Below are 22,765 nucleotides of genomic sequence, written 5' to 3'. Positions count from 1 at the left end.
TACAACAAACCCAGCGTTCCAAACTGCTCCCTTGGCCCTTTCGCTTACTTAAGCATTTTCAAATTTTCTCTTTCAAATTCCAAAGACTCCAAGCCTCAGTGACGCATTTTCCAGAGCCATTTTTTTTAATACTGCCTGTTCAGCACTTACCCCTACCTAGGGTTGTCAGCTGCCACGATCTGCCTTCTTGGTGAAACTGACTGTAAGCTCCATAATGGCAGACACTGTACAATTTATACCCCCTTGCTTTGCCAGTATCTAACTTCATAAAAGAATCCAGGCTCAAAATTGTCAACAATGGGGCAGGTTTTGCAGTCCAGTGGATTAACCCATCACTCGTGACGCTGGCATCCTATATCTGAACATTGGTTTCATTCCCAGCTAACCGCTGATGCACTTAGGAAGGCAGTGCAGCATGGCCCAAGCATTACGGTCTCCGTCAACACCATGGCAGACCTGTGAAGAGTTCTAGGTTCCTGGCTTCCTAGCTCAGGTCATTACAGCATTTAGGAAGCAAAGCACAGGATGGATGATACATACTTTATAGCATTTATCTATAGTATCTCATATGACCTAATGTGTGATCATGCATGCGTTTGTGTGTATGTATTACAGATACATGTCACTGAACAAACATCTAAAATCTCTTGGAACATTAAATGGTGAATTGTGGGGATATTAAGGGATAAAACAAAGTGATACTCACAGCTCTTTTAGGCTAGCAAGGGCTTTAATAGCCTGAGGAAATTCTCCCAAGTTATTGTAATTCAAGTCCCTAGAAAAATTAAGAAAAGGTAAGAATATTGAACATTGGTCACAATTCATAAAGCATTTGATGTGAGGATATTAAAGAAGATTACAACCTCTGGGTATTAATATTTCTTATCAACCATATTATCATTCAGATGCCTATGAGTCTAATTTAACTTATGCGAACTGCTTGATTATTTAGACAGAAAAGTGGATTACTGAATCCTAAAATATTTTAAATCTTTTCATTAAGTGAAAGTTGGACAATTCCTTCAAGCAAATACTACAAAAACCCTAAGTATTCTGGTCAGGGTTTACTCATTCTTCTAATTTAAAACATTTTCTGAATCTAGCACATCATAATAATAAATATTATATATCTCTGAATGAAGGCAATAAAAGTAACAATACAAACTAAAACAACAAAAATAAAGATCCTCGTCTCCATTACACACAGCTACAGAATGCATTTTCTTATAAACCTAAACCCACAATTCAAAGCTGAACCAGCCAAACAGTCCTGAATGCTTCAGCTGGTGGGAAAAATAACAAAAGTACCATAAACAAAATATAAAACTTTCATTTGCTATACTTGACCAGATATAATATTTAACCTAGTGTAAACAATTAACAAGGTAACTCAGATCATGTAAAAAACAAAAACCTGCAGGATTCATTTCAAATATTTTAAAGTTCCAAAATTTTCACACACATAACAAAATCAGCATTTTAAAAATGTATAGTTGTTGTTATTTTTTAGATTAAGTTGTTTTTGATGTTTATTTGCAGGCTTAAAAAAAACTCCATAAAATTCACACCACACTTATAGTTCTCTTTTAATCTAAACATGCAGTAGTACTTATAATGAGTATTTGATGGCAAGAATTTAGTCATGTATTAAAATAAACTAGTTTTAAGCTTTACAAAGACCAATATTATTTTCCCTTTCCTGTAGTGAAGTACAAAATTGCACTGTAAAAACCCCAGTGTGATTATACAAAACATAAACTTACAAGGTCTCCAGGTTATCCAGTCCATCAAAACAGTGTGAACTCAGACTTTTAATTTTATTGTTATGAAGATGCCTACGAAAAACAAAAACACATTACAATCACTCTCACATTTCTGAAGAGCAACTACTATAATTGTTGTATGCATCATGTTTTATGCATCATTTATGTGTAGGGAACAATTTTTTTTAACTTGGATGGTAGAAAACACATAGAATTGGGATGTCAACTCTTGCTATACACCATACGAATTCACTGAACACAGAACACTGCTTAAAAGGGAAAAAAAACTCTCAAGCAAGAAAGGTGTACACACCAAGGATTAAAGCTCTATAAATATTTATTTATTTAAAAGGCAAAAATTACAGAGAGAGGGAAAGCAACAGAGAGACGGAGATCTTGTATCTGCTGGTTCACTTCCCAAATGGTTGTAACGGTCAGGGTTGGACCAGGCTAAAGTCAGGAGAACCTAAACCTGGATCTTCCCCCTGGGTGTTAGGCACTCAAGTACTCAGGCCATCTCCCACTGCTTTTCCAGTAGGCAGCAGGGTAGATAAAAGGTAGAGCAGCTGGGACTTGAACCAGTGGCAACATGGGATTCTGGAGTCACTGGCAGCATTTTAACCTGCTACCATGATGTCAGCCCCTCTGAGGATCACTTGATGGATACTCACACTAAAAGAAAAGCATGAGTGGCTTTTCAGCAGATGAAACAGAACTTGCTGAATTCTGTGAAGACATGGGAGTAATGCCATGGGAAAGGGCTTCCATGACATCCGTGAGAGTGGTTGTTACTCTCTTAAAAAAGGATATCTAACTTTTAAATGGTTAAAATTATGGAGCACATACTCTTTAATAAAAAAGTCCAAAAAACATAAAATATACTCAGATGATACATCCTTATAATTTATTTCTATTATCATCTCCTAGCACTTTTGCCTCTCACATTGAATACCTTGCTGGGACGCAAGCAAAAGTTAGTTTATTGAATTACCCACTTATTTGTTAAAATTACAAATGGTCATTTACGGGGGTGGTGCCTTTGGCATAACATCCTAATCCTCTGCCTGCAATGCTGGCATCCCGTAGGGGAGACGGTTTGAGTCCCTGCTGCTCCACTTTCAAATAAACTCCCTGATGGTGGCCTGGGAAGGTAGCAGAGGATGACTCAAATCCTAGGGCTCCTGCACCCATGTGAAGAAGCTCTTAGCTCTTAGCTCCAAATTGGCTGAACTCCAGCCATTGTGACTACTTGGGGAGTGAACCAGCAGATGGAAGATTCTCTCTTTCTTTCACCACCTCTCCTAGTCTCTGTGTAACTCTGCTTTTCAAATGGAAACAAATCTTAAAAAAAAATGGTCATTTATTTTCAGGAGATTCAACAGTTCTTATCAAGTACTAAAATTCAAAGATTTTTCTCATTCACATTACAAAATCAGCACCCCTATACACAAGATCAGTGAAGTAATTTCATAAAATAATGTGTTACAGGAAGCCTGTTTTTCCTCCTAACTCCCCAAAAGGGTTGGATACTCACAGTACAACCAGGCTTGAGAGGTTGGTAAATGCAAAGTCAGAGATGCTGGAGATTTTGTTGAGAGCCAAGGTCAGGGCCTGCAGGGTCGGCAAGTGACTGAGGGGACGCACAGGCACCTCGGTCAGACTATTGTCATCCAGCCACAGATGCCGCAGCTGCACAAGGCCTTCAAAACTGTCCTCGGGGACGGAGGTAATATGGTTGGCATCCAAACGCCTGGCAGCAACAGAAACAAGCACGTTAAGGAATGAGTGCATCCACGGAACATGCTCTCGGAGACTTCTAAAAATAGGGAATTCACAAGATCTACCTATTTCGTTCATATACTAGACGTTCTCATAAAAAAATCTAAGAACTTTTCCAAGAACAGCATATGAAAGTCTTTCTTCATAACAAAAGCACGAATCCAAACTTAAATCCCTCAACCACATTTGTATAAGAAGTGACTTGTAAGTGGAAAGAATCATTTGAAAAGAAAAAAGTGGACCCTGACACAGCTCCAATTGGAATTCTTTGCTTTGATGAAAACTTATCAAAAATAGAGAAAAGCAAGAAGAAAACAAGCTGAGCAAATAACTACCTTTTTTACAATATTAAATCAGATCTGATTTTTTGAGATAAACATAATTGCTACTCACTTCACACTAAGGAAATAAGCCTTAGAAAATATGTATAAACTTCCCACAACAACAAGCCATTTCAATAGGCTCTCCATGATCCATATTATCACTGCAAGGCAACCTTCTCTCCTTTTAGCACTAAATACATTTGAAAAATTAGTTTTCCAAAATTATACTTAGTAAGGTGAAATTGTCCTCATGAAAAATTAAACAGCACCTTTAGTCATTACCATTGAATTTAAGGCATAAATTTCAAAATAAAATTTGGAATGAAGCATAACATATTAATAATATAATTCATCCTTAAACTTAACTCCTCATCCAAAAATCTGAATACAAGGTGCCAAGCTTATTATTGTTGGCACAACTAGGTTACTCACTGGAATAATCAGTTTTCAGCACACACGCACACACACAACTTGGGACTTAATATCATGAGGGATGGTGTGGCCAGGCAAAACACAACTTTATTCATAAATCCCTTCTTGCTCTATGCTTATCAGCAGTTATATTCAAGTTTTGCAGCCTGAATACAACAAAGCAAAACAAACAAACAAACAAAACACCTGATGGGAACTCAAAAATGACAACATGTTTTTAAAGAACTGGAGTTTGGCAACTCTTAGCACCAGGAAGTTGTGAGTTTTGGAGAGGATTTTGTGCCTCCTGACTCATACTACTCTAACTTCAGCTCCTGCCACAATTATCCCTTTATCCTCCAGGCAAGGTGCAGGCCCCTGTTCCCAAAGGCTCTGACTCCCACAGGCATTCTCCTGCCCAGAGGTGGATTAGCAGAGGTTAAAGACCACTGATAAGGGCTGTTGGAGGCTTTCTTTTTGATAGAGGCAAGATAACTGAAAGAACACTTAAGAAAGAGAAATCAGAGGAAACTGAGCAGCTGTCATAAACTCTGCTTAGAGACAAGTATTTGCAGATTTATTACTTGGACTTTCTAGAACTTACCACGGGAAAGAGACATGCATCCTCTGTATAACAGACTGGCCAATGTACTGGCCAGGAAACCTTTAATGGGGAACAGAATGTATGCAAACAGACAAACCCAGGCACAGAGTGGAACTCTTGTTCTTAAGACAGAGACATAAAGGATATGAGTGGCCTTCCAAAACGTCATGGTAGATGGAATTTAAAATAAGTATCTTTGTTGAGGAGCAAAAAACATTGGAATCCATGAGTAATTTTTAATACACATATCTTCTTTGAAATTTGTAAATACTCACTCACCTAATCATTCAAATTAACCATGTAATGCAACAAATCCATACTTTAGCTAATCTATCTGCAATTCATAAAAACTATTTAAATTGAGCATCTTGATAGACACAAAGAATTAAATGTTGAATTCCACAGGCATAAGGACTGACCTCATGAGACGGATATTTTAATGAAGGAAAGGCAAGCAATTTAATACACAAATTGCCAAATGACTACCAAATTTTTTTTTAAACGCTATAAAGTAAACAAACATGGCAATGGAATTAAAAATTGATGGGAACTGATTATGGGAAAAGTTGTAACTATTTATAATGTGCTTCACTAGGAAAAGCGACATTAAGAAGGAGATACTTAAACTGAGACTTAAAAACTGAGCAAGAGGCAGTACCTACAGTAGCTAGGCAATGAATGTTTCAGGCAAAGAGCAAGGGCAGAGATCCTGTTTGACAAACCAGCTTGGTGAGATTCAGCACACCCAAGAAGGTCAGAGTGATCAGAACCTTCGAGGAGACTAGTGGTACAAGGTCCCAGGAGACATAGCTGGGATGTGAACAGGCTTCAGATTGTGCAAATCCCAGGAGACCAGACAAGGGGTTTAGATTGTGCTTTAAACTACAAATTAAAGTAGCTCTCCATTTTCTCACTGTTATACTAGTTAAAAAGTTCAGTAAAAATCATGCCTGAATACTATAAGCTGTTAAATATAAAAATGAAAATAGACATGAGACAGCTGAATAGTACCCTATAACCATTTTAAGGTTTATAGCGGCCAGTTGTGTATATACTTAAATTGAGATGTCAGTGAAGTAGTTATTGAATGTGGTAAAGAACTTGCATTTTCTAACATTTTGGTCATTCAATACCATGTTAATTAACTTCATGATGTTGTAAATTTCCATATTTCTTCCTGTTGTTGAAGTTGTGTAGTGGCTTTTCACTGAAGGGGATGATATTCTGCTAGCTCTACTTTCAGACCAAGGATGGTCTCCCAATGAAACTGTTGAATTTATCTGGACAATAAGATGCTGGATTCTGCATGGTCCATGCCTTCAATGAAGGAATCATGACTGGTTATGAACTGTACTACTATAACAATATGGAGGAATTCAGTATCGGGGGAGGGCTTGGGAAGAGGTTGGGGAAACCCCAGAGCCTATGAAACTGTGTCATAAAATGAAATAATAATACTAATAAAAAATTTGACTTTCCAACTAAAAAATCTTAAAAAAAAAAAGTTTTGGTGATTCAATGGTTAATCCTTCCACCTCAATTCACAGGTGAGTATTGATGACACACCCATGAATGTTTGCCCTTTCCTGGAGATCACTGCCTCACAAAGAAGTTATCTTGAAACTGTAGCTCTGTGCTAGTGATCTACACTACTCCTATTCATTCTAACTAACAGATCAGGAAAAGGCTGTAGTTGACTCAACAGATGCTAGATAGCATCAGATATCTTACAAAGTGGAGAGATTATATTTTCTACTATTTAAAAACTCTATATAACAGAAGATAACTATAACTTAAAAGTTCAATTTTCTTGTTCCAAGGCTAACAGCCTATTAGCTGAATTCCGTTCTCATTTCCCTTAAAATGTGCTAGTGTTTCCCATTCTTAAAGCATGTTTTACATCTCCTGAGGTGCATGTATTTTTCAATGTCTTGTCTTAAATACAATTACAGTAATAAGACAGCACTAAGTGTAGATAATTACTGTTCAGTCTGTTCTCAATAAACAGATCTATGCTGCGTAATGAAGATACCTTTTCATCCTTCTTTTGAATTTACCAATAATGTAAATATTATAGCCTTAAAGTCTTTAAAATTAAGGAAAATGCAGCAACTTCCACCTTTAAAATCTTTTAATATCAATTGTCAATGAGCTGTAATGTAAAGAAAAAAACTGTAGTATAGCTAATTCTGACAGCTTGTTTTAATACCTTGCTCAGCTAATGTTTTAACCATTTCCATGGCTTTGAGGGAAATGGTAATGTCTTGCTATTTTTCAAATTAATATCAACAATTCAGTTTCAGATTTTATAGTACACACTTGCATCAAACCACTTCTGGGCAATTTCAACTCCTAATGAACTTTGCTCCTTTGAAACCCTGTTTAAAACCACAAGGAAATCTTTCATGTAATTCAGGTCTGAAGATCAGATTTTCAAACCGCCTCAAGTGCTGATAAGACTGTTTTACACCAGGACAGAAATTCAATTATATCTAACTCGACCACTGCACCCACTGCACCCACTATGCTAACAAACCCATGAACATTTCCTTCTTAAATAAAATGGGCTTGAGATAGCAGGTCCTTGCATTTCTGATACATATGCAAACAAATCAGTGCATTTTTTTCCAAGTCTGTTTTTACACCACACCTTATCCTCATTGCAATTTTGGAGATAATTTAACTCATTTAATGAATAAGGAGCACACATTTTTCTAAACCTATTGATTTTGGTGAAACATACTACCCTAAATCCTCTACATTATCAGTACATGTCACATGCACTTACTGACCACAAATTAGAACTATTTCAATGTTTGCTCTGTGATTTTTATGTTCTAAATTAGGAAATAAGAATGCAGTCTTGGGCCCTGTGTGATAGCCTAGTGGCTAAAGTCCTCACCTTACATCTGCCAGAATGCCATATAGGCACTGGTTTTTATCCTGGCTGCTACACTTCCCATCCTGCTCCCTGTTTGTGGCCTGGGAAAGCAGTAGAGGATGGCCCAAAGACATGGGACCCTGCACCCACACGGGAGACCCTGAAGAAGCTCCAGGCTCCTAACTTTGAATCTGCTCATCTTCGGCCATTGTGGCCATTTGAAGAGTGAACCAGTGAACAGAAGACCGTTTTCTCTGTTCTCTCATTCTCTCTGTAAATCCGATTTCGCAATAAAAATAAATTTTTTTAAAAAATGTAGTGGGTGTTTTTTGGTTTTTTTTTCAGCTCTTCAACTGAACTAAATGGATACTCAGATCATTAATTTGGGAAACAACTCAGTGTGATGATCTTAAAGTAGAATGAATTCTGAAAAAGCAACAGAAACAAGACCAATGTAAAAATTTGTGTGATGAATTCAGATCCAAGGAGGTCTATGACTTCTTCCCCAACCATCTGCCCCAGGTAAAAGATGGTATACAACTGGCAAATGCTATTTCTGTTATTCTGCCAATGGATTCATTTTAAGAGTCTGCAAGGAACCTACCCAATTAACTATGGTGAATAACAGGAGCTTATATTCTGTAACTTACCATTTATGTGAAAGAAACAATAAACTGTGTAATAAGCTTAATAAACTGTGCTTTAAATTCAACTTTGATTTAGACTACAAATTAAATGACCAATACTCTGAATACCCATTACTTATGGCATTAAGTTCATTTTAAAGTTCATATTTTATAACATGTTTCTTATTAACACAAATACATTTTCCTGTTTACTTCCCATTAATTACTGGAATGTCTCAAAATAAATTTAGATTAATTAGAATTCTAAAACATGTTGGCCTGGTTTTATAATTCATACTCTGCTCCTACTAACTGCATGATATTGGGACAGATATTAAAAACTTCCCCAAACAATAGTTTGCTCATCACCTATCATGTACTTAATCCACGGAAAACAACTGGAACTTCTACTAAAAAAAAAAAATCTTCACATATAGAAAGGCAGAAAAAAAGCACTATTTGAAAAAGGTTTTGACATTAGTGACAGTAAGCAGTAAAATGGAAGAGTTGATACTCGGAATTGTCCATTTAAAATCCCATTTTTCTCAAATACAAACTCAGGCTATTTACCTTTTCCCAACATGGATTCAATATTCACAGATGAGAAATTACTATCAGTTTATCTATTATTGAATTCTTAAAACAAAACCCATTTTGACTGTCTTCAATGATGCTCGTTGAGGTGTGGTGATCACCCACACACCAGCTCAAGAAAGCACACCCAGCTGTGGACACCTGGCAGCTTCTCCGAGCCTCTGAGACAAGAGGCATAAATGGAAACACCTCTTCCTTCCCCAAAAGATGTTTTCCTGACAGCCACCTGCCACCCTCATTTTTATCCAAGACGAGAAGACAAATCTTCCCTTTCCTTTGGGTTCCAGTTCCTTACACATTTAGTAAGCAAAGTGGTCTCTTAATGAATCAAGAATGCACAACACCAAAACATTACTTACAAAGACTGCAAAGCACTCAGTCCCCGAATGGCTTCACTGGGTACAGTTTTCAGTTGATTATTCTGGAGGGTTCTGGAAGGAAATTCTTGGTTAGTGAATAACAAGAAATTACTAACTTTTTTTTAAATTCAGGACGGTTTCTTCCAAATAATATTAATAATAACCAAAACAAAAGAGAGAGAGAGAGAGAAAGAGAAAGAGCAGAGATGGCAAGTACCCAACAAAAGAGAATTCATAAAAAAGCAAGAATCATCTGTTACAAAACAAGAAGCGAACCCTATGCTGCTCTCCCAAGCCATATCATCACACAGACTTACTGGGCAAATCACATTGGCAGGGGTTGGTAACTGTGGTTGTATGTGGTACCGTTACTCAACATTAATTGAAACGATAACAAGTACATTGGGAGATAAATTAAGCAAACTGACCATATTATCTAATGCTTTGTCAAATTGGAAGAAAGCAAAATCTAACTATACAGACAAAGCCCATATAAGTCAGCTTTTGCCAACATGCTAGCAAACCTTGGGCTCTCAGCAAGCAGAAGGAATGCAATTATCTAATTAGTAGTGCCTGGAGAACAGAAGCATAAATCCAAACCAAAAAGTAAATTTTGGGGCCTGGCACAATGGCTCAGTTGACTAATCTTCCACTTTCAAGCCCTGGGATCCAAGATGGGTGGTAGGTCTTGTCTCGGCTACTCCAATTGTTTTCCAGCACCCTGCTTCAGGCCTAGAAAAAGCAGTGGAGGATGGCCAAAGCCTTGGGACCCTGCACTCAGGGAGGAGATCAGGAAGAAGCTCCTGGCTCCTGGCTTTGGATTGGTTCAGCTGTTGCAGCCATTTGGGAAGTGAGCCAGGGGACAGCAGGAGAGGTCTTGAAATTGTTCATAAGTATGAGTCATAAGAAAATCATGCGCATATATGTATATACAGATTTGTATGTATATATATTCAGAAATATGAAATATTTGCCTAAAGCTATTGATACCACATTAACAAAATGACTGCCAAAAAATGAACCATAACTGCAGAATGGTAAAAAGCTCACTTTGTGCATGGTCAACAAGACTGTGTCAGGACAGGGAGGAGTTTGCTCACCTGTTCCCCAATTCTTCACACAGCAGACCCCTTTTCATTGCTAGAAATACATTTCCTGTAGTCAGTATGGTGGCATAGCAAGCTAATTCTCTACTATGGTGCCGGCATCTCATAGGGTATCAGTTTGTATCCTGACTGCTGTATTTCTGATCTAGCTCCCTGCGTACGGCCTGGGAAAGCAGCAGAGGATTGTTGAAGTCCATGCGACACATGGAAGAAGCTACTGGCTCCCAATTTTAGAACAGTCCACTCCAGTTGTTGTGACCACCTTGGGAGTGAACCTGACGATGAAAGATGTCTCTCTCTCTATTTCCTTGCAACTTTTTCAAGTAAAATAAATCTTTAGAAAAAAGGAAAATATGTTTTCTGATCTTTCACCTGCTCTATAAATTTTAGGCACTTGAATTCCTTTAGTGCTAAATGATTTTAAGATTTGAAGTTGTTTTATAAAACTTTCCTCCTTTAGGATCAGCTAATTCAACATTTTTATAGTGATGAAATAAGTAGAAATAAAATCCTACCAGTAGAGTTTAAATATGATTTTCATTGCCACACAAAAATGTCTAACATTCAACTGTAGTGTCTTGGGGGTCAGAATGCCAGTAATTCAGAGTTCGACCTTTTTTGTTATCTAGAATCAAGGTTGTGAAATCAACCTCTAGCCTCCCACACTACACATTTGCCACTCGTTAAATCTTTTAATCCTGAACTAAAAGAAACTGTGCTTAACCTAGCTCTAAGCCCGTTGACTACGCAGAAAGAAAATACAGAGCCAGCTGTGAAACTCTAAAATTGCATTACTTACAGAACTTTGAGTTCTTTCAACCCAGACAAGGCCTTTGGGTGGATAAAAGAAAGGTCGTTGCCAGCCAATTGTCTGGAAAAAAAAAAAAAAGTAGCAAGGTTAAAAAAAAATAGTAATTCAGATTGAAATTTCAGAACTCAGAAAAATCTAATCTCTATGTTCAACATTTCTCAAGTCTATCTTACATTAAACATGTACTTAAAACTTCCTTAAAACAATCCTGGGATTCTTCCAATGAGATAAGCGTCTCTAGAAATTTTTTTTGTAACTTCCAGTACAATAATTCAAGCAGGCACATTCTTACTCTGGTGAGGTCAAGCAAGCCAAAACACATTAAACCAAATTAAGTTTGCTATTCACGGTCACTCTCCACAGCTTGCACTGTTTATCAAGGGCCTCACAAATACAGACTACTAGTCAGCAAGCGAGAGAGTTGAGATAGATCAGAGTAAACTAGAATGTCAGGAAGAAAGCCTTCAAGAGGCAAGGCAGTCTGTTATCTCTGAATAACTAAGGACAGCACATCCCATGCAAAACACAAGCCAAAAATGAGACTCAGTGTAAAGCATAATTTTCCAAACCAAAGTCTATATACATTTAAAGTAAATATTGTCCTAAAAAAAGGTTGAATTGACAAAAACAAAACAAAACAAAAAAGTAGCAGGAGAATGAAAAAAAAAAGAAATCTGTGGGTCCTTTTTAAAAAAATTTTGAGTACACAAATTAATCTTAAGCCCCATTTCTCCTTTTTCCATGGACACGCAGAAATGGGAGGAAAAGATAAAAGGATGATAATGGGGAGGAAAAAAAAAAACAGGAAAAGAGAACAGTGACTTGTGCATCTGTGAACGGGGGATGTACAAGGGATGTTGGACTTTGGACCCAGAGATCTGAGCTGGCAAAGACATTTGCCTCCCATGTTGGAGTGCCTGGGTTGGAGGCCAGGCTTGGTCTCCCGGCTACGATTTCTGCTAACTAAGACATTTCCTGAGAGGCAGCAGTGACGGCTCAAGTGCATGGGTTCTTGCCACCTATATGGGAAACAGGCACTGATTTCTCAGTCCCTGGTTTTAGCTTCCGCCAGGGGACATCGCAGGTACTTAGGGGAAGGAACTAGCAAGAGATAAATGTGCTTCTCTTACATCTCCTGCCCCATCCTACTTCTCATTCTCTTTCCAGCATCCCTGCCACTCAAATAAGTACTTTTTTTAAAAGACATACAAAGTTGTTTCAAAAAACTCATGGAAAACTGAGTTTAAAAATACATTTCTTGGGCCTGGCACAGTGGCCTGGTGGCTAATGTCCTCGCCTTGAACGCGCCGGGATCCCATATGGGTGCCGGTTCTAATCCCGGCAGCTCCACTTCCCATCCAGCTCCCTGCTTGTGGCCTGGGGAAGCAGTCGAGGACGCCCCAAAGCTTTGGGACCCTGCACCCGCATGGGAGACCCGGAAGAGGTTCCTTGTTTCCAGCTTCGGATTGGCGCGGCATCGGCCGTTGTGCTCACTTGGGGAGTGAATCATTGGATGGAAGCTCTTCCTGTCTGTCTCTCCTCTCTGTATATCTGGCTTTGTAATAAAAATAAATAAATCTTTTTAAAAAATACATTTCTGGAGCCAACTTGGTGGCATAACAGGCTAAGGTGCCATTTGTAACAACATCCCATATGGGAGTGCTATTTTCAAACATACTTTTGATCCAGTTTCCTAATAAGGTGCCTGGGAATGCAACAGAAGGCACCCAAGTGTTTGGGTCCCTGCCATCCCTTTGACAACCCAGATGGAACTTTCGGCTTCAACCTTGCTCAGTTCTGGCTGTTGCAACCATTTGAGGAGTAAACCAGTGAATCAAAAATTCTCAATCTCATTTTCTCTATCTGTGTGTGTGTGTGTGTGTGTGTGTGTAACAGAGAGGGGGAGAGAGAGGCTGATTTTCAAGTAAATAAATAAATCTTTTAAAAAAATCTAAAGGTAAAGGCTGTCATTTTGGCACAGGGGCTTAAGCCACTGCTTGTGACACTAGCATCCCATTATGAGCATAGATTCAAATGTAAGCTGCTCTACTTCCCCATCCAGCTCCCAGCTAATGCACCTGCTGCTCTACTTCCCATCCAGCTCCCAGCTAATGCACCTGGGAAAGCAGCACAAGACGACCCAAGTGCCTGGGCCCCTGCATCCCCTGTGCAAGCCCCGAATGGAATTCCTAGCTCCTGAATTTGACCTAGCCATTGTAGCCAACCAGTAAACAGAGGACTTCTCTCTCTGTGTCTCAGTCTTTCAAATAAATAAATAATAAAATTAAAACAAGTTTTAGTGCAGGAGAAATAAGTCCACAAATCCTTTTTGCATTTATACATTTCTTATTTCCTTCCTTACTTAACTTCCTTTCTTTCTCAGAGGAGGAGAGACAAAGATAGCCAGAGACAGCTTCCAAACTTGACTCACTCCTCAAAGGCCTGCAAAGGTCTATAGCAGGAGCTTATGCCAGGAGCCGAGATTTGGATCCACACGAGTGGCAGAAATCCAGTGACTTGAGCCATACTTGCTGCTTCCCAGAATTAGTATTAGCAAGAAGCTGGAGTGTGAAACCCATGCAGGGCATCAAACCCAGGCGCTCTGATGAGAGACACATCTTAACTGCTCAATTAAATACTCACTGAATCTACAAATGTTTTAAAGATGTTTCTATGCATGGGACTCAAAATTCTTATACCAATAGAAACTTGGTTGATTGTAGCCAAAGGGCCAAGTTACTTCATGGCATTAGCCTGTTAGTGTTAAATTAAAACTGAGATAAAGCATGCAGAATCTCAGAGCAGATAAAGTCAATGGGGACTCCTAACTGACCTTCTTTGGTATACAAACATGTACAAACCTTAATGAGCTATTCTTGAAAATGCCTATACTTGAGAAAACAGAAACCAAGCTCACAGATCAGAACCACACAGCAAATGTCTACAGTAATGTGTAACTATCACCAATCAAATATTTTCTTTGCATTACTTCCATATTCCCCTATTAAGCGTCCCTCAGTTGTCACCTTACTGAACTCCTAAATCTTATTTCAGATTTGGAGTTGATCAATTCATGAATCATTGTTTGCTCAAATAAACTCTAAAACATTTTTATCAGGTTATAATTTTTTAAAAGTCTCATGGCCATTTACTTTTCCAAGTTCATGTAAGGGTACTTACCACATATAAAAGATTGTAGGAGACAATTTTAAGGTTTCTTAATGTACCCATCTAAAAATACTTCTCTTATGAACATGTGATCAGCATAACAGGTAAGCCACTGTTTGGGATGCCCAGTTCCCATATCGCAGTGCTGAGTTAGGGTTCTAGCTCTCCTCCTCGCTCAATTTTCTGCTAACACACTTCATCAGAGGAGACAGGGGATAGCTCAAATTCTTGAATCCCTGCGAATCATGTGAGAAGCCCACATTGAGTTCCTGACTCCTGGTATAGGCCTGGCCCAGCACAGACTGTTGCGAAATGCACGAGAGAATGGGAGATCACTCTGTGCTTTTCAGATAAATAAAAACTAAATAAATTGTAGCACTAACAAAAATGGTTCTTCTTGGCAAATTCTCTTGGTTCTAGACTAGCCAAATCTACCCCTATTTTAAGTTTTCTTCTCATTTTCTCCCCTTAAATATCCAACTGCAATGCTGTTTACCTTGAAAATTTCAACTGCTGGTTGCTTCTGGCATATTAGTCTTTCAGGCCAAAGACAGGACATGCAGCTCATACCTTTGCTACCACTCACCAACGTGCCAACTCACTAGCCAAAAACCGCTTTCTCGGAAGTGCCTCCTGGAAAGTGTTCATCATTTCAGTGCCAGAGCATCCCGTAGGCTGCCTTATTGCAAGCTGGTAGCAATGGGGGCAAGCACTCTCAAAGGACTTTCTACACTCCTGGCTCACTGCTGAAATTCAACTGAGAAGGCTACCTGCTGCAATGTGTAGTGTTTAAAAGGCCACATGTTAAAGAGAAAACTGCACCACAAACAGTAAGAGGCAGTAGCCGTCTTTCCCTCCAGCCGCAAATAGTGGTGTAGGGTTGTTCTTCCTAGTGTGTGAAATATCAGCATTAAAATCCCAGAGTCCACCAAAACAAAACAGACTGTGACTGTTACAGGATTCTTAATCTTTTGTCTCTAATATTAATTTCTAATGTACTTATGTTTGTGGGCTTTTCCTTGAGTTCAGCCTATTGCACTGAGCCCATGGGCAAAGAACATTTTTAAAGTAACAAAGGAAGTGGCAGAAGGTAGAACACCTGATTATCTTCATTTAGCAATAAAAAAAGAGTATTTGGCCTCATTAGCCAAAATATTTGCTTGCTTTTTCCAAATCTCTGCTCCTTTAGAGACCGTGGGAAAACATATGCAAACTAACCTCAAAAATACTCTCTTCCTCTTCTACTTATTGTTACTGTAAATGAGAAAGTGAGTTCTCTGCAAGAGGTTTATCCTGAAATACAAGTCAACTACCTAAAGAAACAAACACCTCCAATATGCAGTAGAATGTGACAATGCTGTGCAAGAAGGCACACTACCCTGATTACTTTGTTTCTTACTAAACACATCAAGTGGGGCCTTCAGGAATGTTTCTACCTAAACTGAGCAGGCTGCTGTGTTAATGAATTATATGAACAGCAGCTACAATAAGTTCTGCAGATTTAGCAGTTGCACTGTACAGATGCTCTTCGCATGTTTCTTATTCTGTGAGCCAGTATTTCTTAGCCTAGATCTCAGGGAGACTTCATGTGTCAGAGCTCAGATCAGAAAACAGCAACAGGGCAGGGTTATGAGCAAAATCCTACAGTCTCTGGAAGAAAAGACCTTGGTGTCGAGTCCAAGGCAGTTGCAAGCATAGGGATAGTGATGGAGGGCATGCAGATATTCCTTCATTGTAATCATCTCAGGATAACAATATTGACTGTCTAAATCCCCGAGAGGTTAGTGACTTGGCATAAACCTCAGAGCTGGGAAGTGCAGGAGCCAATATTCCAGTTCTTCTGGCTGGAAAATACTTTTCCACTTCTTCCGGCTCTGAGATGACTCTGGTGAGTCACCAGGAGATTAGGAAATCATTCCAAGAGAAGAGAGGTGGAGCAAAGTGGACTCGGGCAGGTTAAGTATCAACAGCCCTCACTCAAGAGACTGAAACTAAAAAGATTAGTCGCGTGTTAGGAGCTCGGAACGGCAATCATGGAGAAAAGTCCAACAGCTCTACATTGCTACCCTTCCCACGGCCACAGAAAAGCAACACAAAGTGATGAGAATGGGATTCCCCAGTGCCCAAGAGTAGGAAATATCCACAACTCACTGGAACTCTGCTTAGGACATGGAACTCTCCAGAACAGTGCTGTTAAAACAACTCCCAAGAAAACAAAGAACTCTCACCAATGGCCGCAACAGCAAAGACAAACTACATCCCATGCCTGGGTCTATACATCTGTGTCATGGCCAGCAGATTTTTTAGCTTCACACCTGAGAGCCTATAAGCTGGCCCTAGAAAAAAACCTTTTGACTTTGCCAAATAATTCTATTTGTATTTTTGGTTTGTTTCACATACTGTATCCCCCCCCCCCCCAAATGGCTGTGAAATTCCATTTAAAAAATAAAAAAGCACTAATTTGAGAAGAGAGGGTGAGAATGAGAATAACTTTCTTCCTCTCAAGGTAGCTGGCCACCAACAACACAGCTCTCTCTCTGTAGACCGTGTCATCTCAGCACAGACCACGGTGAGTGGTCTGCAGGGGCTCAATTCATCTGCTCTGACCCTTCCTGCTGTCACCTAAGTTTAGATCTCACTATTTGCCCTGGATTCTTGCCATGAACTTTCACAAAACTCCAGTTTTAAACCACTAAATTATACTACTGTGAGATTGAAATCTTCAACTTTGAACAATTCCCCAAAGGCCTTTTCCCCTTGCTGAATGAGTGGGAGCGTCGGAATGACCAGATATCCTTTCCCACTTCTGCTGCCTTCCTTGCTGCCTATAATTTCAATTTTAAGCTGTCACGATATCCAATGCCCTTGCTTTTTCACTTCAGCCTCTGCTTACACCATTCCCATCACTCATAAAATCCCCACACCAGCTTCTGTCAACTGAAACATCATTCAAATGGGCCACATTGAAGAATACTGCAAATATAAAACCATCACGATATTTTCCCTTTGGTTCCATGTGTACCTTAGAGAAGGCTTTTTTATTGGCTACCTCTGATTTTTTGCCTCCAGTTGCTGTGTACTTTTCTCATCTCCTTCAACAAAACTACACATCCCTTATGGGTCAGGACTTGGGCCGTTATCAATTTACATTCACTTACATGAGACCTTATATGACAGACATTTTGGTACTTGCAATAATGCATCAGTTAAGCCCCAATTTAAGACTGAATTTAACAAGGTAAGACCATTACTTAAACAATGCAAACACTCCATGCTTACCTTTCTTCTCTGCACATTTTTCCTTTTCTGCCTATCCCTTTTCAACATGTATTTCCTATTCTTCATATTCTCTCAGTTCACTTCTACTCCTTCATTCTCCTACTCCTAACAGGAAGGGATTACTTAGCTGGATTTTTAAATTACTGAGTGCCCGGGCAACAGTGTTCTTTCTCAACATACACTAGGAGTGTATTTTCCAATAGGAGGTTGGAAAGAGACTGAAGACATGGAACACCAATCCGTTGGTCAACAGCAGTATCTCAGTGCACACAGTGCTGTGCCCGTGATCCCACAGAATCAAAACAAGTCTAGCAGGACTTCAAATACAGACACAGCCTGCCTCAAGGCAACTCCTATTTATTCTGCTTGCTGCAACCGTTCCAGATGCAAACAGCAGACGGAAAAGGGAAAGACAAAGGCGAGGGATGGCAAACAACAACCCACTGTACTTCCACTCACAACTGGACTTGGAACTATTCCAGGAAGCAGGATACTAGTAGCTCAGTGTGTAATGACTTTATGAATGCCTTTTGTGCAATTCCTATTCATAAGTGCCATAGACTCACAGAGTCCTACAGAGGAAGCAGGTGTTTAGAATTACACCCTCTAAATTAATGCTTGCTTATTTATGCTTTCATTTACCTGAAAGGCAGACACAAAGAAGCAGATCTACTGGTTCACTCTCCAGATGTCAGTCACAGCCAGAGCTGAACCTGGCTAAATATACTCCATACTTCTAATGCATATGCTACATGACATCTTCCATCTACCTGCCTCCACTGGAAGGGAAAGCAAGAACAGTATGGGCTAGACATGGGATACTGGCCAGTCAGTGGTATATACGAATGAGTAGATCATATTTGAGAAAATATATAGAAGGCTAGTACACTTGCTCATCTATTTTTAAAGATGTATTTATTCGAAAATGAGACTTAAAGAGAGAGAGGGAGAGACACAGAGATCTTCCATCTACTAGTTCACTGCCCAGCTGGCCACAACAGCCAGTGCTGAGCCAAATCAAACCCAGGAGCCAGGAGTTTTACCCAGGTCTCCCGTGTGGGTGGCAGTGACCCAAGTACTAGGGACATTTCCTGCAACATTTCCCAAGAGTATTATCAGAAATAGATAGGAGGACCTGGCACGGTACCCTGGTAGCTAAAGTCCTCTCTTTGCAAGTAAGGGATCCCATATGGGCGCCAGTTCTAATCCCAGCAGCTTTGCTTCCCATTCCAGCTTCCTGCTTGTGGCCTGGGAAAGCAGTCGAGGACAGCCCAAAGCCTTGGGACCCTGCACCCATGTTGGAAACCCAGAAGAAGCTCCTTGCTCCTGGCTTCAGATTGACTCAGCTCTGGCTGTTGTGGTCACTTGGGGAGTGAATCATCGGACTAAAGATCTTCCTCTCTGTCTCTCCTCTTCTGTGTATATCTGACTTTGTTATAAAAACAACTAAATCTTTTTTTTTAAAGTGGATAGGAAATAGATGCCCATAAGGAATGCTAGCTGGCATCACAGGCAGCAGCTTTACCTGCCACACCCCAATACTGGTCTCAGTAGTTAACATCCTTATGAAGTGTGCTAAACTAGATTGGCTTTTTTTTTCACTTGGGGAGCAATTTAAATAAACAATAGAGGCCCTAGAATGGCAGCCTAGCGGCTAAAGTCTTTGCCTTGCACATGCTGGGATCCCACACGGACACATGCCACTTTGTGTCCTGCTTTCCATCCAGCTGCCTGCATATGGCCTGGGAAAGCAGTCAAGGACAACCCCAAAGCCTTGGGACCCTGCACCTGATTGGGAAACCCACAAGAACCTCTTGGCTTCAGAATGGCTCAGCTCCAGCCGTTGTGGCCACTTGCAGAGTGAATCATCGGGTGGAAGATCTTTCTCTCTGTCTCTCCTTCTGTCTGTATATCTGACTTTCCAACAAAAAGAAAATAAATCTTAAAAAAAAAAAAAGAGGAACAAGTGTGAAATACAGAATAGACCATGTGATGCTATTTCTCTGAAAACTGCCTGGCTTTAATGTTTCTTCAGATCTACTACAAAAATTTCATTGCAGCCAACTGGCCAAAATTCTGGCCAACAAGTAGTAGAGTAAGGAATATAATATCCACACTGACTTGACATATGTCCTGAGCTGGGGGAGGGCAGATGACGGTGCAGTGGCTTTATGCAGCTGTTGTGAGAAGACGCAGGGTAGACAAAGCAGAGGACAACCACAGCAAGTGTAGCCAACAGGCAAGCAGCACATTTTGCATACAAAAAATAGACAGCTTTACCAATGGCAATTTCTCTGTCATATTATAGGAGGTTGAGGAAAAGATGACAACAACAGAAGAGAGCAGCCAGAGCCTCACGTCTACTTGTGTGCTACTCTCATTTTCAGAGGTGGTTACCAGATGACCAGACAACACACTGTCAAGTCCTGACTAAAAACTAGTTTGAAAATGGCCCTCCCTTCTGACCAATATCAATCTACTCCTCAGCAATTTCTTCTTCTTTTACTGGTTCTTTCTATGCTGACTGTTGAAGCCACACATAGGGAAGCATCACAGATCATACCTAAACATGTCCTGGCTGCCTCTCCTAGAATGCCATTAAATTGTCCCAAGTCGGTGGATAACCACTGTGTCATGCTGTGTGCAAGGTATAACAGGCAAAACCATCAGCCCATAACACAACCTTCAGAGAAGGCTTTCTTACTCAAATTGAACGGGCCAATGATCACAGGAGATCAGTTAACAAGAGGCGAGTGACTTTCTTTAATTGTATATATTATATATATATATATATATATATATATATATATATATATATATACACACACACACACCTTATTTTTAAGATCTATCTATCTATCTATCTATCTATCTATTTACTTATTTATTTGAAAGTTAGATATACAGAAAAGAGGAGAGACAGAGAGAAAGATCTTCAGTCTGATGATTCACTCCCCAAGTGGCCACAACGGTCGGAGCTGCACCAATCCAAAAGTAGCCAGGAACTTCTTCCAGGTCTCCCAGGTGGGTGCAGGGTCCCGGGGCTTTGGGTTGTCCCTGACTGCTTTCCCAGGCCACAAGCAGGGAGCTGGAAGGGAAGCGGAGCTGCCAGGACATGAAACAGTGCCTATATGGGAAACCAGCACATGCAAGACGAGTTTAGCGGCTAAACTACCACTCTGGGCCCTATTTCTTTTAAGATATACTTATTTTCGTTGGAAAGTGAGATTTACAGAGAGAAGGCAAGACAGAGAGAAAGATCTTCCATCCACTGATTCACTCTCCAAGTGGCCGCAACAGATGGAGCCCTACCAATCCGAAGCCAGGAGCCAGGAGCTTCTTTTGGGTCTCCAAGGCTTTGGGCCATCCTTGACTGCTTTCCCAGACTACAAACAGGGACCTGGAAGGGAAATGGAGCAGTGCCCACATGGGATATGGGACCCTGGTGCATACAAGGTGAGAACTTTAGCCACTAGGCTACTGCTCTGGGCCCTATAGAGTTTATTTCTAAGAAGAAATTGCATATGTGTACTCAAAATGTTGAAAGGCTATGCAAACATGCATCAGCCATTGTTATCCACAAGTGGGAAGATAACAAGTGACTCTTCTTCCTATCTTTACAAATATCGAAATGCACCCAGATTTTCAAACTTTAATATCTATAATTTATGATGTCTAATTTAAAAGATGAGTGTGTCTGTGATACAAATTTTTTTTTTAACATTTTCAATATGTTCTTTGAATGCCCAAATTCAGCATCAAAGTGCCTTATTAGAATTGTGGGTTCTTTGTTCCGTTCCATCCTCGTGCTAACACACATCCAGGAGTTAGCCAATGATGGCTCAACTAGTTGAGTCTCCATCACCTACATGGCAGACCTGGCTAGCTTTTCGCTCTACTTTGGCTTGGTCCAGCCCCAGGTTTTAGAGCACTGGGAAGTGAACCAGCGAATGGAAGATCTTTCTGTGTCTGTTTCTCTGTCACTTTGCCTTCACATAAAATAAAGGGGAAAAAAAAAAAGCTAACTATGTAATTGGAAAAAAATTTGATTTAAAAAAAAAAGGAAGGGGAGGTCAGGGCAGGCACATTGGCTCGACTGCATTATCCTCCACCTGCAAGTGCTGGCAACCCATGTAAGCACAGATCTGCCTTCCAGCTGCTCCACTTCTGATCCAGCTCCCTGCGTATGGCTGGGAAAGGAGTACAGAATGGCTTTAAGTCTTGGGATCCTGCACCTACATGGAAGTCACAGAAGAATCTCATGGCTTCTTGCTTAAGATCGGCTTAGCTTTGGCCATTGTAGCCATTTGGGGAGTAAATCAGCTTGATGAATGGTCTCTCCTTTTTGTAAATCTGCGCTTCCAACTTAAAAAAAAAAGGGGGGGTAACTATTCTGGTGCAAAAACATTTTTTGAAATCCTATATTTGAGTTTTCAAAAAGTTTGTGGAAAGTGTATGGAAAAGCTTTGCATAGATTTCAATTTTTGCATCAAAATAAACTGATCTTTAAATTCCATGTCCAGGAATTTTTACTAGAAGTACTATATTGAAAAAGCATGGCTTGAGTAAGAATACATAATGGAAAAAAAAGGCATAGACTATTTCTATGCTGGAAAATTTACTAGCACTAGAAGAAAATAAAAGTACATTTTCATTTACTTGTAGTTCACCTCTCAAACTTAGCCGAAGAACAAATAACCAGCCTTCATGAAAGTAAATAAATGAACCAGCAAATTGTAGCTTCATTTGCCCCTCTATGTTTTCTGAATCCAGTGCTAAGCACTAACAATAAACTATCTGATTCTCCCGCTTGACTTCCTCTCCCTTCATATTAAATTCTGGTAAATCTAACCTAAAACCTGAATATGCAATATTTCATCACCTGTACTCCTGAACTATGAGGTACTACAGGGCAAAGTTATATATTCTACTGGTTTTACCACAGATTCGTATTGTCTAGGCTTTAAATGAAACCTTACTATTTTTCAGCAACTTTGTGTTCATTTTGGATTACCCCAATTACACAAAGAGTTCCCAGAGTGGCTTACTACTATATTCTAG

At 39.8% G+C, this 22,765-nt stretch overlaps 1 protein-coding gene across 1 annotated transcript in view; it reads right to left on the bottom strand.

Moving 5' to 3' along the window:
• The window catches only part of LGR4 (leucine rich repeat containing G protein-coupled receptor 4), a 105,039-nt gene that overhangs the window by 10,915 nt on the left and 71,359 nt on the right, over positions 1–22,765 (bottom strand). The window contains exons 3-7 of the mRNA XM_004585618.3: positions 11,246–11,317; positions 9,341–9,412; positions 3,298–3,513; positions 1,764–1,835; positions 707–775 (exon numbers count right to left, since the gene is read on the bottom strand). Of these exons, the coding sequence (XP_004585675.2) occupies positions 707–775; positions 1,764–1,835; positions 3,298–3,513; positions 9,341–9,412; positions 11,246–11,317 (501 nt within the window). The remainder of the gene's footprint in view (positions 1–706; positions 776–1,763; positions 1,836–3,297; positions 3,514–9,340; positions 9,413–11,245; positions 11,318–22,765) is intronic.

The sequence above is a fragment of the Ochotona princeps genome, chromosome 4, assembly GCF_030435755.1.
Source record: "Ochotona princeps isolate mOchPri1 chromosome 4, mOchPri1.hap1, whole genome shotgun sequence".
Lineage (NCBI taxonomy): Eukaryota > Metazoa > Chordata > Mammalia > Lagomorpha > Ochotonidae > Ochotona > Ochotona princeps.
Note: the sequence above shows the minus strand (reverse complement) of the source record. Positions and strands in the feature narration are given on the sequence as shown.